The following is a 15,257-nucleotide window of genomic DNA, read 5'->3' on the forward strand; positions in this document are numbered from 1 at the left end:
GTAAAGATACTGAGAGCGTCTGGATCGACACGAAAATGTTAGAAATGAGAATTAAGCAGATATCTTGATTTCCTCCTTCCCAGGTTCCCCTAGATGTAACCGTACATGGGATACCATCCTATGCTGGGATGAGGCTAGAGTTAACACTACGGCCAAACTACCGTGTCCATCAGTTCACCTCGCTAATCCGGAAGGTAAATATTTCCTTTCATTTTTGAAAAAAAAAAGGTATAAAAACCTAGCAAAATTTCTTTGAAAAAGGTTTATGCACCTACAATTAACCTGGATGTATTTGCGGAAAGAGTGAGGTTTCTGTCAAAAAAATTATACAATTATTTACCTATTTTAAATTGTTAGTTTTATGTGATCAGGGGTCGATTTCACAAAGAGTTAGGACTCGTCTTATCTCGAGTTAGGACGAGTAACTCGTCCTAGCTTAGGATTAATCTTAAGGTCTGCATGCTACAGTGCAGGGTTGGACTCTTCCTAAGTCCTAAGATTAATCTTAAGTTAGCAAGAGTTTTGTGAAATCGACGGCAGGAAGATTAAAACTTAAAGGCACTGGACACTATTGGTAATTACTCAAAATAATTATCAACATAAAAACTTACTTGGTAACGAGCAATGGAGAGCTGTTGATAGTATAACACATTGTGAGAAATGGCTCCCTCTGAAGTAAAAATTAAACGTGGTTTTTGAGAAAGAAGTAATTTCTTACCAAAATATGTGAATTGAATTCTAGACCTCAGCTGCTGAGGTCTCGAATTCCAAAAAAATCTGAAATCACACAAACTTGTGCAACAAGGGTGTTTTTTCTTCCATTCTTCTCTCGCTACTTTGACGACCAGTTAAGCTCAAATTTTCACATGTTTGTTATTGTCTGCATATTATGTTGAGATACACCAAGTGAAAATACTGGTCTTTGACAATAACCAAAGATGTCCAGTGCTTTTAAGCCACAATTTCAAAACTAAAATATTTCAAGTTGAAAGAAACACAGTTTAAAAAGTTCGTCCATGATTCAATGCAATTGAGCATTATCCCCTAATGCGCTCGCCAAGGGTCGTGACGTCACACCGATACTCCCCAGCTAGCTGGTTATTTGATCCACCCAGCGGTGTAAACAGATCTGCTTTTTCATTACCTTTCAATTTCTACGCCAGTTCTTTACTCCCTTTTCCCACTGAAATCCCAAGCAAAGCCACGGAATTTGATTAGAAACTAATCATTTATATGACAACATGACACAGATCTACGCTCAATCATATGCATCCTAACCTCTCCAACCCGATCCTGCAAAGGATAGATTATCACCCGGACTGAATTAATAAAAGATTAACAACACAGAAGGTAGAAAATCAAATTCTAGACTAATTTTTAGAAGGAAGAAAAAAGAAATCACCATCTGCGATGACAAACAACAGAACTCCCACACAAACCAATCTTTTTAGGGAGTGATAAATTAGATTAATGTTGTTAATAACTTCTCACTTGAAAAATTTGCACTTGGTTGTTTCAGCTCCCGTCTTCGCCTACAAGACGTGCTGGCCGAACGGCACGTTCAGCGAGTGGACGAATTACACCCTGTGTACCGTACATACTGAAGGAGAACCGGTACGCTCAACTCATTTTGTTCATACCCTTACGGCAGCCTCGATAAACCAATTTGGTACCAAGTTTGTCTGTTATGGTATTTTCCTATCCATACCTTTAATAACACCTTGTGGTATCCCACAACTCCTTCTGATATTAACTGTGTACGTCCATATGGTGTCTCGACATGCCCAATTTTATCCCGTTGTTGTTCAGAAGTGTCAGGATAGACTCAACATTATAACTCCCATGCTTACAGAGACCCATCCGAGCCCGGAAGTTAGATGTTCTCTATAGTTACACTTATTAACACATTATAGTACCTTTATTGGCGACAATTAATGAGGAGCTGTTGATAGTATAAAACATTGTGAGAAACGGCTCCCTCTGAAGTAACGTAGTTTTTGAGAAAGAAGTAATATTCCACGAATTTGATTTCGAGACCTCAGATTTTGAATTTGTGGTCTCGAAATCAAGCAACTGAAAGCACACAACACTTCGTGCCAAGGGTGTTCTTTCATTATTATCTCGCAACTTCGACGGCCGATTGAGCTCCAATTTTCACAGGTTCGTTATGTTATGCATATTATGAGATACACCAAGTTAGAAGACTGGTCTTAGTCAATTACCAATAGTGCTCAATGTGTTTAAACTAAATCTTCTTTCCCTTTACCATGCAATAGACTCCTGTTCTGCAGTATCTACGAATTGTGTATAGTATCGGGTACTCCCTGTCCTTACTCGCTCTTGTCATCGCAATGGCGATTTTCAGTTATTTTAAGTAAGTATGAGATTAATTTACTTTGTCATTGCCATTTTCTCCAATTGTTTGTTCGTCTGTCTATATGTCTGTTTGCTTGTTTGTTTTGTCTTTGTATTGTCCTTAGCAAGTACCTTTGTTTATGTATTTTGTTATCATAAAAGGCAAGCCGGTACAAGCTACCTGTGTCTTATTTTGGGCCTTGCCTCCACGCGCTTTCGCGCTAGTTTGTTCTTATTCTGTCGTTTATGCATTACAATAGTTCTGTAATGTGTGGAAATGTGTTAATGGAAATGAATGTGAATTGAATTGAATCACCTCTTTATAGCTTTGCAAGAAATAGAGAGTCATATTGAGTAGTGAAATGGCCCCGGGTGTCAAAATATCTTAATGGGGCGAGCAGCTAGCGGTGGTTCGTATCCAAACATCCCTAGGGTGAACGTGTGATTTCTGTCGGTGGTAGCTTCTTAAAAGGAATCGTGAATTTCAAATTTGTTGAGATGTTTTTAAAATCGAAGGGTTGGGCGGTGTTTGGTTTGGGCGGCATTTTTTTTCTGTGCCTTAAGGAACGAAACAAAGAATTACAAGATATTGTTCATCTATGTCTGTTTTGGTGTTCATGTTGAAGAATAAATTTGATGTAAAGATAATGTTTTGCCCAAAACATTATTATTTAAGTTGAACATATCGATTCTGAGAATTGCAAAACAAAACCTTTTAAAGAAAGATCTTTCGCATAATATGTCATATGAAACGGTTTCATTTCCCTTGGATTAATGAGTACATCTCAATCTGTGTCATTTTTTTGTTTCCTTAAGAAAACTACGATGTCCGCGAAACACCATACACATGCATCTCTTCATGTCGTTCATCTTGAGGGCGGTATTTATGTTCGTTCGTGACATCATTTATGCGGTTAGCGTCAACGCGTTACTGACGGAATCCGAAGAACACGATGACTATAGCTCAGCTAATGGAACAAATGTTGTCAAGGTAAAACTGCAGTCTGGCGTCCTGTCTTCATTAAAGTAAATTCATTTTAACAAATAAAGGGGATCAGTTTAGTGCTCAGCTTCCTTGCTTCGGTTAGACCATTATTATTATTATTACGTAATTTTCATAACGAAACGTGGATGCGTAATAAGTGAACTTAATCACTGTTGCTCGCAAGCCTTGTATAGGAAACCTGTTAACACTAGTGCTTGCTATGTAAACCAGAAACACTGAGGTTAGACCCTAATCGTCCAGGATGGAGTGTTCGTGACAGGTTATTTTACGTGCACTATCTTAGTAAACGTGACCCACGGCTTTATGTCCCATCCGAAGGACAGAGCTATGGTAAATTATCTTGATCAAAGACACAGTGTCAAGACTTGAACCCACACTCTAATGAAAAGAACACTAGGGCGGTAATCGGTCGGCCACGACAAGACACGTCGTGTGTCGCATGTGTTGTCAATGAGGAACCAAGATGGCTGCTTCGAGTAGTTTAGAGTAGTCGTAATCCCCGAAGCAAACTGTAGAAAGCAATATGGCAACTTTAGAGTATTTGTCTTTGCTACCATGTCATTCTAATTTTAGCCTCGACTTTTTTTATAACACAGGATTTGGGTTGCGACATGGCCATGACCATCGTCATAACTATCTGTCAATATGCTTTGGTATCCAACTATTACTGGTTGCTCGTAGAGGGCGTGTATCTACACGCGCTCATCACTCTTGCCGTGTTCTCGGAATCGTCTTCGCTTAAACTGTACATCATTCTGGGATGGGGTAAGTAATAGTAATAACTAGTTCTAGCTCATTTTACAATAACCGTCTCAATGCACTTTTGTATCCTGATCATTGGGCTTACATGTATAACATTCCTGTAATCCTTATCAGCTCCCTGAGCTCTAGAGCTGTAGAGACCTTTTCATACACAGTATCAACCTCTATTTATACTAATGGGTGAAGAAAATCAACTATAGAAAAGTATCTTGCTCAAGGACACAAGTGTCATGACCGGGATTCGAACCTACAATCCGATGGTTTAAACGCCAGAACTTGAATTCGTTGTTCTTAACCACGCGTCCATGACACCCTACGCAAGACAACCTCGATCCCATTATGCATTCATAGCCTTGGTATTTGCACTGCTGACAATATTGTTCGCAATGTGTTTGAGTGTCATTTTATGGATCATGCAGTTGGATTAACAAATAACCGATAATTGAATGGCAAGACGTGTACACAGGAAAGTCGGTCCACATTCGACCTACTTTTCCTCCTGACATAGTTTTAGGAGCGAGTCAATAAATCACAATTATTCACTCCAATTCAACCACACGCTGTCATCCTAGATTTTAATTAGCTCTATTTGTTCGAAACTAATGTCCAACTTGTCGGCACATCAAATAAAGTGCGCGCCATCTTTGACTAGCGGCATTACAAAACGAAAAACAAAGCAACGATTGAGGATGGTATGACGTCACTGGAGGGCCACTTGCACCGAGCGGCAAATAGTATTAACTTCAAAGACCTGTCTTTGGGGAGTTTTAATTCAATAAGAGTGAAGTCAAATTGGTAATTCAAGGTGGTTATTTCTGGAGGTCGACTTGACTCAGCCTTCCCAAGTGTTTATACCGGTGCGGACAAGAGGTCCACAGTTCGCTACCAGACTCTATTGACTTCGGAATGCTCAGAGGTGCGGGCTTGTTGGTATGGTTATGGAGACGAGATATTTCTCCTTGGAATCGATGAATTCTACGAGAGAGCCGGCTTGAAAAGGATGCTGGTTTATGCGCCACTCAATTTCAGAATTGTAGTGCAGTTAATACACACTTTTAGTGCCAATTTGTAGCAAAGACATCTGGGATAAACATAACATTGAAAATTCTTTCCTCTTTCTGATTTATAAATTTAATAAAATAGTTAATTAGAAACAAATCCTTATAGTCTTGATTTTGATTATGAAGAGACCACGCACTTCACAACCTTAACATTAGTGTGTTTATTTTACAGGCGTTCCTCTGTTGTTCGTCGTACCGTGGGTGATAGTGCAAGAATACACACATGAAGAAGGGTAGGTTCTTTTTCATTCCACAGTCAGTCGTTCTCTTTCCTTATTATTCAACTCCAATTGACCAAACTCTTTTTTTTTCAACCATATTGAAGTTACCTTTCTGGTAACATTCTAAAGACTTAGCTCTTGATCTGTATTTATACTGCTGTCGCCAACGATGTTTAAAGTTGTTCTGTTTTCACTTGTATTTAAGGCATAATGGTCTGCTTAAAGGGCATGGGTCGTCGTGATCAAACTCTCATCCAGTTACTACGTACAAGCGCCCTCCCTTCGTATGAGTTTGTACGCGCGCGTGCTGTAGGTGTGAGTTCATACTTCCATGTACATCCACAGGCCTGGGCCAAGTTTCAGCGGTCTCTAAGCATTACCTCCATGACACAACAATCTGCTAATCACAGACTAGTAATGTTACAGGTTATCAGCTAAAATTAGCAAAGATATTTATCAAACAGTACTTTCTGCTTATAAACAGCTTAATGAAATTTCGCAAAGCTTGGATCATAGCTTCACAGCCCCTAAATACTATCAACAACATTTGTACGTGAGGTTTGTTGATATTTACAGGTGCTGGTTCGCGCAGATGACAGAAGAGCATGTGTACTGGATTATCAAGGCTCCGGTAATGGTCTCTGTTGTGGTGAGTTAACCTAGGTTACCAATGAAAAACTTTAGGGACTATAGGCAATAGGTGGCAGCAGACTTACAGGTAAATTCATTTCTCTTCCCAAGCTTGGAAAAAGTATTAGGCTGTGACCGGAACGGCGTCTTCGGCTACAGCTACGGCTAGATCGCGCGCGTCTGCCTATTCTTCAACACTGGTAGACGCGCTAATCTAGCCAGAGCTGAAGCCGAAATCGCCGTTTCAGATACGGCCTATGCATACTCAGAACGTGTTAAACCGTTAGTCTGCTGCCACCTAGAATTCAAAAGTATCATATTGAACGATTTTTTCAAGATTAATGTCATGTTGACCTCTCAAATGCCAATCTGAGGTTTTGAACCCAGATAGAATCTGTCTGACTATTTTGTATTATTATTGATATTAAACCCCGCAGATCAACTTCATCTTGTTTCTCAACATCCTGCGTGTCCTAGCAACCAAACTAAACGCCACCAACGCCGCAGAAGCGAGAAGGTATAGGTAAGAAGGCATGGCCGATGGCTGCTGAATCTCCGCTTACTCCCTTTACCATCCGCACATTAATTAGAAAAAGGACAGAAATGTCTTGATGTATAATAACCGTATTGAGTTTCATTTGGACTTGAGAATATTTTTGTCACCGAAGCAAAAAATTCAGAGGAAAAAAAGGACTAAGGATTTTAACAAAATATTTCGCTCAGTTATGTGTTTAGTATTTACAATATACTTAAACTCACTTTTTAGTTTTTATTTATTTTTTACTTTTCATCTATACAAAAGTACAAAAAAAAGATTTTGTTAATGTTCATATCTTTTCTTTTTTCACATGAAGAAGATCCCAGTTACTTGGCAAACATAAATATTATTTTCTATTGGGGATTATGCTTATAATTACTCACTTTGTTTTGGGGATCTATAAATTGTGTTCAATTACTACAAATAATCAAATTTAAGTTTGTTTAAAGTTGGCCTAAGGTTCGAAACTTAAATTTTGCCACTACCATGTTTCGCCACTAACTCTTAAATTATTGTTAAATTATAGAAATAACAACTGCACACTAGGATAGTTATAATATGCAAATTAATATAAGAAAAAGTCACAGGTGACGTCATGAGTTGCTTCAATATTGGACACGCCCCTATCGATGAGTTTGGTAAGAAACTACGTCCTAATTATTCAGCCAGCAATGTTGAATGCAGAACGGTCCCTTCCTTAAAACCCGCGAAACCAAAACACAACCTGAGAGATTGTTTGCACGTGCACCATTCATAACCAGTATCTTAAAGAAATGTGGGGAGATTGTCACAATACGAAAGAGGCTAGTTGTATTCATTGGTCAAGTGGTTAGACTGCAGGACTTGCAATCACAAGGTTATCGGTTCGAATCCCCTAGCTTAACTGCTGATTTCACAACGGGTGGAATAAATTTTGTCGTCTAGTTACGGAATCACAATGTCTTGGGTTGTGCAATTCATAATCACAGACGTTTAACTAATATTGTATGAGAGAGTTTGGCTGTTGTTGCCAGCATGGGAGTTTGCTGAGTTCCCTCGATGTTTAGATCATCTAAATAAACAAGCAAGCAAACATTATCTTACAACAATCTCACAAGCTATTCACTGGTGCCTAAAAACGTATGAAGAAAATCAAAATATAACAACAAAAAATCAAGAATTTTGAAATATCTGAGAGTTTATACAAGCCTCGCTTAATATCAACCTTGTACATGAGCATGGTACCCCGGTACAGCATGGTAGTAGTGTTCAGTATTAATGCACAAAGAATGGCCCAACTCATAATTATTGCACCCCCGGTGACGTCATAATAGTTCATGCTATCTACTAACCCTCGGTGACGTATTCTGACCTTTGACCTATGGCTTCACACTCGTACAAACTGGATAAAGTGATTGTGGTATCTTTAAGACATTATAATTTGCTCTCCGGGCATTTACTCCCTCTATTTGCTTGACTTGAGTAGTTGCGCTTGCTTTATTTATTTATTTTAAAGATATCGTTCAGTCTTGTATACATTATTCTAGTTAAAAACGTATTTTTGTGTGCGGGGGTGAAATAAAACTTTATTCTAAGCAAAACAAAAGTGTGGGCCTTGTTTAAGAATTTCAACATTCAATTTTCCAGCTGCAGGTCTGGTTCCCTTTTCAGTATATTCCAACAATGATGACCTCTCTCGTTATGAAGCTGGTCTGGTTCCCTTTTCAGTTTGTGTTTAGGTATGAAGCCAATGGTCAAAGAAAGCAGAATCTGTGGCCGATGGTGAGACTAGCAATCATCAATAACCAGACTGTTCCCCCATCGCCAACCTGCACGTAAAGCAATGAGCTCTCTTGCACTATAAAATGACGGCCATGTCCTTTCTTTTTTTTTAAATCTAGATGTGCCATATTCACGTGTGCATCCTGAATGATCATTATAACCCCATGTGTGAACTTTTAGAACCATGATTCTAACTTTGCATAATTTATTTTTCTTTACAGGCCTCCCAAGGGTTTAATAGTTATTTCAATAATATTTTAAAACCTGGATGTGAATTGTGCCGAGGAATCATTATGTTATTATCCGACGTAGTTGTTAGGCATCAAATAGTATAAGGCTTCAATTCTATATTGTCCGTCAAAACAAGGAATTGGTTGGCTTGCTTGATACATGCCCAAAATGATTGGCTGGTTACATGACATGTTGGTGGTCCATGTCCAATAGGATTGGCTGGTTACATGCATGTTGGTGGTCCAGGTCCAATAGGATTGGCTGGTTACACGGCGTGTTGGTGGTCTATGCCCAATGATTGGCTGGTTACATGTCATGTTGTTGGTCCATGTCCAAAATGATTGGCTGGTTACATGGCATGTTGGTGGTCTATGCCCAATAGGATTGGCTGGTTACATGGTATGTTGGTGGTCCAGGTCCAATAGGATTGGCTGGTTACATGGCATGTTGGTGGTCTATGCCCAATAGGATTGGCTGGTTACATGGTATGTTGGTGGTCTATGCCCAATAGGATTGGCTGGTTACATGTCATGTTGGTGGTCCAGGTCCAATAGGATTGGCTGGTTACATGTCATGTTGGTGGTCCAGGTCCAATAGGATTGGCTGGTTACATGGCATGTTGGTGGTCTATGCCCAATAGGATTGGCTGGTTACATGTCATGTTGGTGGTCCAGGTCCAATAGGATTGGCTGGTTACATGGCATGTTGGTGGTCTATGCCCAATAGGATTGGCTGGTTACATGGCATGTTAGTGGTCCAGGTCCAATAGGATTGGCTGGTTACATGGCATGTTGGTGGTCTATGCCCAATAGGATTGGCTGGTTACATGTCATGTTGTTGGTCCATGTCCAATAGGATTGGCTGGTTACATGGCATGTTAGTGGTCCATGTCCAACAGGGTTGGCTGATTAGTTGGCATGTTGTCCAATAGGATTGGCTAGTCCGTGGCCTCATGGAGACTCTACTAAAGGGTTATTCAAATGTTGGTCATTTTGTCGTCCAAGGCTTCTTGTTTCTTTGACGGCCTTTGGCTGGTTGTTATACAGCGTATAGAGTCAGTCTGGTGACGTTTCTGACTGCTGACAAATTTCCTGCCTGCGTCAAAATTATAGTTAGTGTCAACAACGGTCAACAACGGTCAACAACCGCCATTACTGACTATACGTGTCCAAGTTAACAGTTTTCTTTCACTTGTATCAGTGTGGGACACAAAGTTGACCAGCACAAGAGAGAAAGTAATGTACAAAGTAACAGCCGTCTCATATAGTGGACTCTTTTGATCGTTAACCAAACATGGGGTACCACAGTCACATGGCCCGTTCCTTTGTTTCTTCCCATGCCCATGGTTGTTCTTCTGGGTAGGTATATATTCAAACCGGGACTTATAAGAGGACATGAGGGTTCCCGGTTGGGTAAAAAAATCCCCAGTTTGAGCCGTTGCCAAAAAGTTATGGATGGATGTACGTGATTGCAGGTGTTATGTTTGTGGTCGCTTAATTCAAACTTTTAATACTGTTTCGTCCGCACGAAGTCAGGCTTGTATTAATTTTCTTTTGCAACTTTACAGCAAACTGGCGAAGTCGACTCTCGTCTTAATCCCACTGTTTGGCGTGTATTACATCGTCACCATCGGCATGTACGCCACTGAGAACAAAGTTGTCGTCAAGATGCGCATGTACATTGAGCTGGGTCTCTCATCTTTCCAGGTGAGAATGGTTCGGCCCGAAGGGGTGCTTTTCCTGACAAAATATAAAGACGATATATTCGAAGGTGTTTTCAAAAAACACGCCTTGCTGCGGTTTAGGCTCCTACAGCAATCTTTAAAAGAGAGCTAGCTATCAGGGCTTGCCGTAAAAAGCCGAAACCGAACTTTAAACCCAATAAGCCATGTTTCGAAAAGGCCTTCAAAATTCACGTATGAATCGATATGCGTGGTTGTTGCGGCTACGGTAGATATTGCTAAGCTGTCCACATAATGTTTATTTGCCGTTCAAGCCAACAGCTGTAGCCAGAGCCACCACTGTAGCCCAATACCAAGAGTAGCTTTTAGCCTTGTTTGGGGCATATTTTGCTTATACAAATATAGCCAATGCTGTACATGGTCGGTGTTATTCCTATCCGATAAGAAACTCATAGGTGATGTACAGGGTATTCGACATCCAAAGTGTGATCAGGTTTACTAATATTTATTGTCCGTTATTGACACCTCCAGGGGTTCCTGGTTGCAGTTCTCTACTGCTTCATGAACGGTGAAGTTCGCTCTGAAATCCGTCGCAAATGGCGCGTCCGGCAGCTGAACCGCACCTTAAGTACACATCGGTCATTACGTAATGGTCACTCTCGGTCCTCGTTCTCCACTCCCTCCAGACAAGATTCCTTGAAGGAACCACTGAAGGATTCAACCAAAGGGGATAAAAACTCAATAAGGGCTAAGTTACGAGCTCTTAAACGCCAAGCATTCGGCGGTTCGTACGGTTTGAATGGGCATCATATGGGGAATGGTAACATGGCGCGACCCAGTCAAACGGCCGTCAGTGAGATCGATAACGAAAGTGACTCAGATCGACCCCGTGTAACCACAGAAGCGCTTGTAGTCAGGCACCCGGATCCGAACGAACCGAACGAAAATACCAAAATGAACGTTCACCACACGGATAACACGCCAACTGTTATCATAGACGAAGTCAAGGATTCAGATGGGTACGAAGCGGATATATACAATACGCATGACAGTATGGATAATGAGATCGAGGTTGAGATTGATCATGAGGCGTCAGGGAGTTGTTCTTCCGATGGGTGTCACGATGGTGGATGTGATGACAGGAGAGTGTATCCCAATATAGAGACAGAGGTGTGATCCGGTCTCATTCATTCTACAGTAGACGTAGACTGGTTCCATTAAGACAGTTACTGGCTTTATTTGTAAACACATGTAACTGTGAATCTCAAGAACCATGAAAGCCACGTGAAATGATGTACGTGAGCTCAACGCAACGGCAGATCTCTGGCGTAAATCATGAGCCTGGAAGTGTGACGTCAGATGTTCAGGCTACAGTAGAAGTACTTTGTCGACTTTGGACGCCATTTTTGTTATCAACATGTCAACTTTGAATTGTTACATCACCAAAGCCCATTTCGCGTGCCTTTTCCTCTGTAAAGGGATATTCTAAAACCCGCCTATGGTGCGTCAAGTAAGCCGTATGGACGAAGATTGCGCTATCAAAGGAGGCAGTAATCGCCAATAAGCGACAGAGGGGGCTCGTTACAAAGGTGAGCACCAGTGCTCATTGGGATGATACTCATGTTATCGGATCGCTGGACATCAAACAAAATAATACATCAGCATACATACAATCAATACTAAATATATCGATGGAAGGTGTATGTACGACACCGATTCGAACAAGTACTTAACCGAACGTCAGGCCCAGACGAAAGGGCTCGCTAATTCTTCACTGGGATGTTGCGTCAAACCCGTGTAACTTTTACTGATATGAAAATGATATGAAAATGAAGATAAGACTGTAACTATATCAAGTGTCTCAGTGTTCTGAATTTAAACATCAGTTTGTAACAGTTTGTAATGCATGCAGGTGTCCTCCTAGACTTGGCTCCAAGTCTGTGATCGTGGAATTATCTACCCGCGAAAACACCAAAACGCCTGAAAGTGCCCATTGGTTGCGAGATTGCGAGTTAGGGCCTTTGATAGATAATCGCGTGGCTGATACTGACAAAAACAAACCTGATAAAAATAACCGTGATCACAGACTTCAAATCAAGTCTAGTGTCTTGCCTAGGGAAATCTGTCCCCGGAGATTTCTACCCCCCCCCCCAAAAAAAAAAAAAAAAAATAAATCGGCTGAAGAGGATAGATGTTTCAAAAGAGGGCGCTATTGGAAGAAGTTTGTACACAGTTCGCCGTATGGGGACGGGACACAGAATCTCCTGCCAGACCGGCTACTAAAAACTGCTTTACAGCCCGATAAGATTCCTGGATATCTGGCACCGCTCTGATCTCCAAGAACACTCTGGCCATGACGTCATGCGTCTGTGCATCTCGGTGATCGGAGCAGACAACACCATAAACTTTTAGCTCTTTAAAACGAGCACTCTGGCATGGACGTATTATGGGCGCGCATGATCGGAGCAGATAAATTAACATCAGACCCTTTTAAATAGCTTTGCATGGTGTCTGTCATTACCAGTAAGGATTTTCTTTCTTGATTTGAATGTTCATAACAATAATGTTAACAGTCATTCTCTGACTGTGGTAATGACTACATGGTCAACCAATGTATCACGTGTTTCCATTGTATGACGTCACAAGGACTGATCATTGAAACCAAGACCTTTTTGTAATTTGTTTTGTGTGCAAATCAAAATAATGTTACTACATGTAAGGTCTATCAGCCGATTTGTAACATAATTAATGACGTATGAAATGTTCCAATACGCGTAAAATAAGGAAATATTGTGAGAGGATTTTGGGAACGCTTGGTGGCTGCAGACTTGTGAGGTAAAATCTATTGTTTTCGGTAATGTGCGCATGCTCAGAAGAACCACGAAAACAATGAAATTTCACCTATGGTAAGTCTGCTGCCACCTAGCGTTCCAAAGTCTTCTATAGCATCATACATCACAAAGTTATTTCAAAAGAAAATATGATCCAAAACTGATTCCAAAATTTACTTGGCTGCTTTTTCTGATGAGAAATTAATAACTTATTAATAATCGAATTGAAACTTTGACAATACTTGGATGTTAAATCCCATATCTGTTGTTATTGCTTAATTTAATAAAATGTGTCGTGTTCGATTTGTGTGTGTGGTTGTGCGACTATAATTTATATAAATGATTGTGTGATTATTATTTTTGATGCGTTTGTTTGATTGTAAAATTCTGAAATATCCATGAAGTATTTCTTGTTTGATTTAGTTGTAGTAGTATAAACAAATGTAACCTTTCATATGGTGAAAATTGTGTTGTTCCATTTTAAAATTTAGAGTAAAGCAAAAAGGCCTCGTTTTGAATGTTTCCGATCGTACCTGAAAATTTCTTAAATTAATAAGATGACATTATCAAAAAGAAATGTTCTGTTTTTATCAAAAAGAAATGTTCTGTCTTTGCAGGTTGCCGCTATGTACATTTTAGGATGATAAAAAAATACCAACTGCCCAGCTGATTATTATATACTTTAATATTTATTTTATAGAAGCAACCTTCCTGGTCATTTTGAGGTTCATTACTTTCTACATTAAGTTTGTGAACAAGTGGCAATCACCTTTGTTTGTTTCTTAAAGATAGTGAAATATTATTCCTCCTCCAACAACTGTCATCCCTCTGTCACGGTCTCAGATGTCCGGTGTACTCAAAGTTCCGGATGACGTCACCTGTCCCTGGAACTTAATCATTAATTATGATTGCTTCTATACAGAGCAACACATTATTTGGGTTTATTTTAAAGGCACTGGACACAACAAAAATACTCAAAATAGTTGTTGGCATAAAAGTACTTGTTAACGATAAATGGAGAGCCGTTGATAGCTGAGAGCTGTTGGATAGTAAAACAAATCGTGAGAAACGGCTCCTTCTGAAGTAACGTATTTTGAGAAGGAAGTAATTTCTCACTGAAATATTTAAACTTGAATTCGCAGCTGAGGGTCTCAAAATCAAGCATCTGCGTGCGACAATGGTGTTTTTCTTCCATTATTCTCGCGCTACTTTGACGAAACTTTAGTTCAAAGTGAAAGACTGGTATTATGACCAAAGGTGTCAAGTGTCTTAAATTAAAAACAGTAACGTGAATGAGGTTCTTTATGTCTCGAACAAACTTTTCCTATATAGGTCGAATACTAATTATTGTAAATAAAATAATGTATAATGGTAAATAATTGCCTTTGTATTAACCCACACTTTGAATTGATCTGAATAAGACTGCTTCAAAATGTTGAAGCAATTTTCGTTTATAAATAATTTTATGTAAATAGTTGTTATGAGAAAAAGGGGGTGACGTTTTTGTTAGTCTTGTCATGTATTTTAAATAATATTGTGAATAATATTATTATTGTTTTCGGTTTACATGGTATTGTAAAAAACCCAGCATGTACCCCAAAATATTATACATTATGTATTTACATATTTTAAATTATTAAAATACAATTTAACTATTCCAATAAAAAGTCTCCTTCATTATAAAGTATATCAAAAAGTGTTGCTTTGAATGTTCAACCTAACAAAAACTTTAAATTACTTGAAAAATGAAGTTACAATAACACTGAACTTGTTTTTATCATAATGTTACATTTTTCAATGGTGAGTTTTATAAACCATTATCAATTAGTAATTAACAAGGAAGTAACAACAAAATCCTACGGTATATTGCGGGTCATGCAGCTACTCGGCGTTACAACTATTTTGGAGTACCGCCCTCTGTTGATTTGTGACTCGTTTGATTCTCTTCAATCAAGTCGCTGTGCGTGGTAAATTCAAGTGGTTGCAGCACTTGCCATCACAAGGATGGGTTCGAATCCCCCTGCTAACCGCTGACTTAACAATGACTAGAATGTCTATTTCCGTTAAGTTACTGAATGGAAATTGCTTGATTGTGCAACTCATTAGACGTTAAACCAATGTTTGTATAGAGATATATTGGCCAAGGTGTTTATCCCCTTGTGGGCTTCCGAGTTCCCCTA

General features: G+C 39.5%; 1 protein-coding gene across 2 annotated transcripts in view; it reads left to right on the forward strand.

The window, feature by feature from the left end:
- LOC139949281 (secretin receptor-like) overlaps window positions 1-14,730 on the forward strand; it is a 163,032-nt gene extending 148,302 nt beyond the window's left edge. Inside the window, exons 5-14 of one of the 2 annotated variants that reach the window (XM_071947690.1) lie at window positions 84-194; window positions 1,520-1,614; window positions 2,277-2,374; window positions 3,172-3,346; window positions 3,958-4,126; window positions 5,357-5,417; window positions 5,982-6,054; window positions 6,473-6,552; window positions 10,133-10,271; window positions 10,778-14,730. In XM_071947690.1, the coding sequence (XP_071803791.1) occupies window positions 84-194; window positions 1,520-1,614; window positions 2,277-2,374; window positions 3,172-3,346; window positions 3,958-4,126; window positions 5,357-5,417; window positions 5,982-6,054; window positions 6,473-6,552; window positions 10,133-10,271; window positions 10,778-11,422 (1,646 nt within the window). In that variant the 3' untranslated portion in view covers window positions 11,423-14,730. Of the gene's footprint in view, window positions 1-83; window positions 195-1,519; window positions 1,615-2,276; window positions 2,375-3,171; window positions 3,347-3,957; window positions 4,127-5,356; window positions 5,418-5,981; window positions 6,055-6,472; window positions 6,559-10,132; window positions 10,272-10,777 lie in introns of both variants that reach the window. The other variant, XM_071947689.1, reaches the window with a different exon arrangement.
- Window positions 14,731-15,257: the final 527 nt, after the last annotated feature.

Source organism: Asterias amurensis, chromosome 16 (genome assembly GCF_032118995.1).
Source record: "Asterias amurensis chromosome 16, ASM3211899v1".
Classification (NCBI taxonomy): domain Eukaryota; kingdom Metazoa; phylum Echinodermata; class Asteroidea; order Forcipulatida; family Asteriidae; genus Asterias; species Asterias amurensis.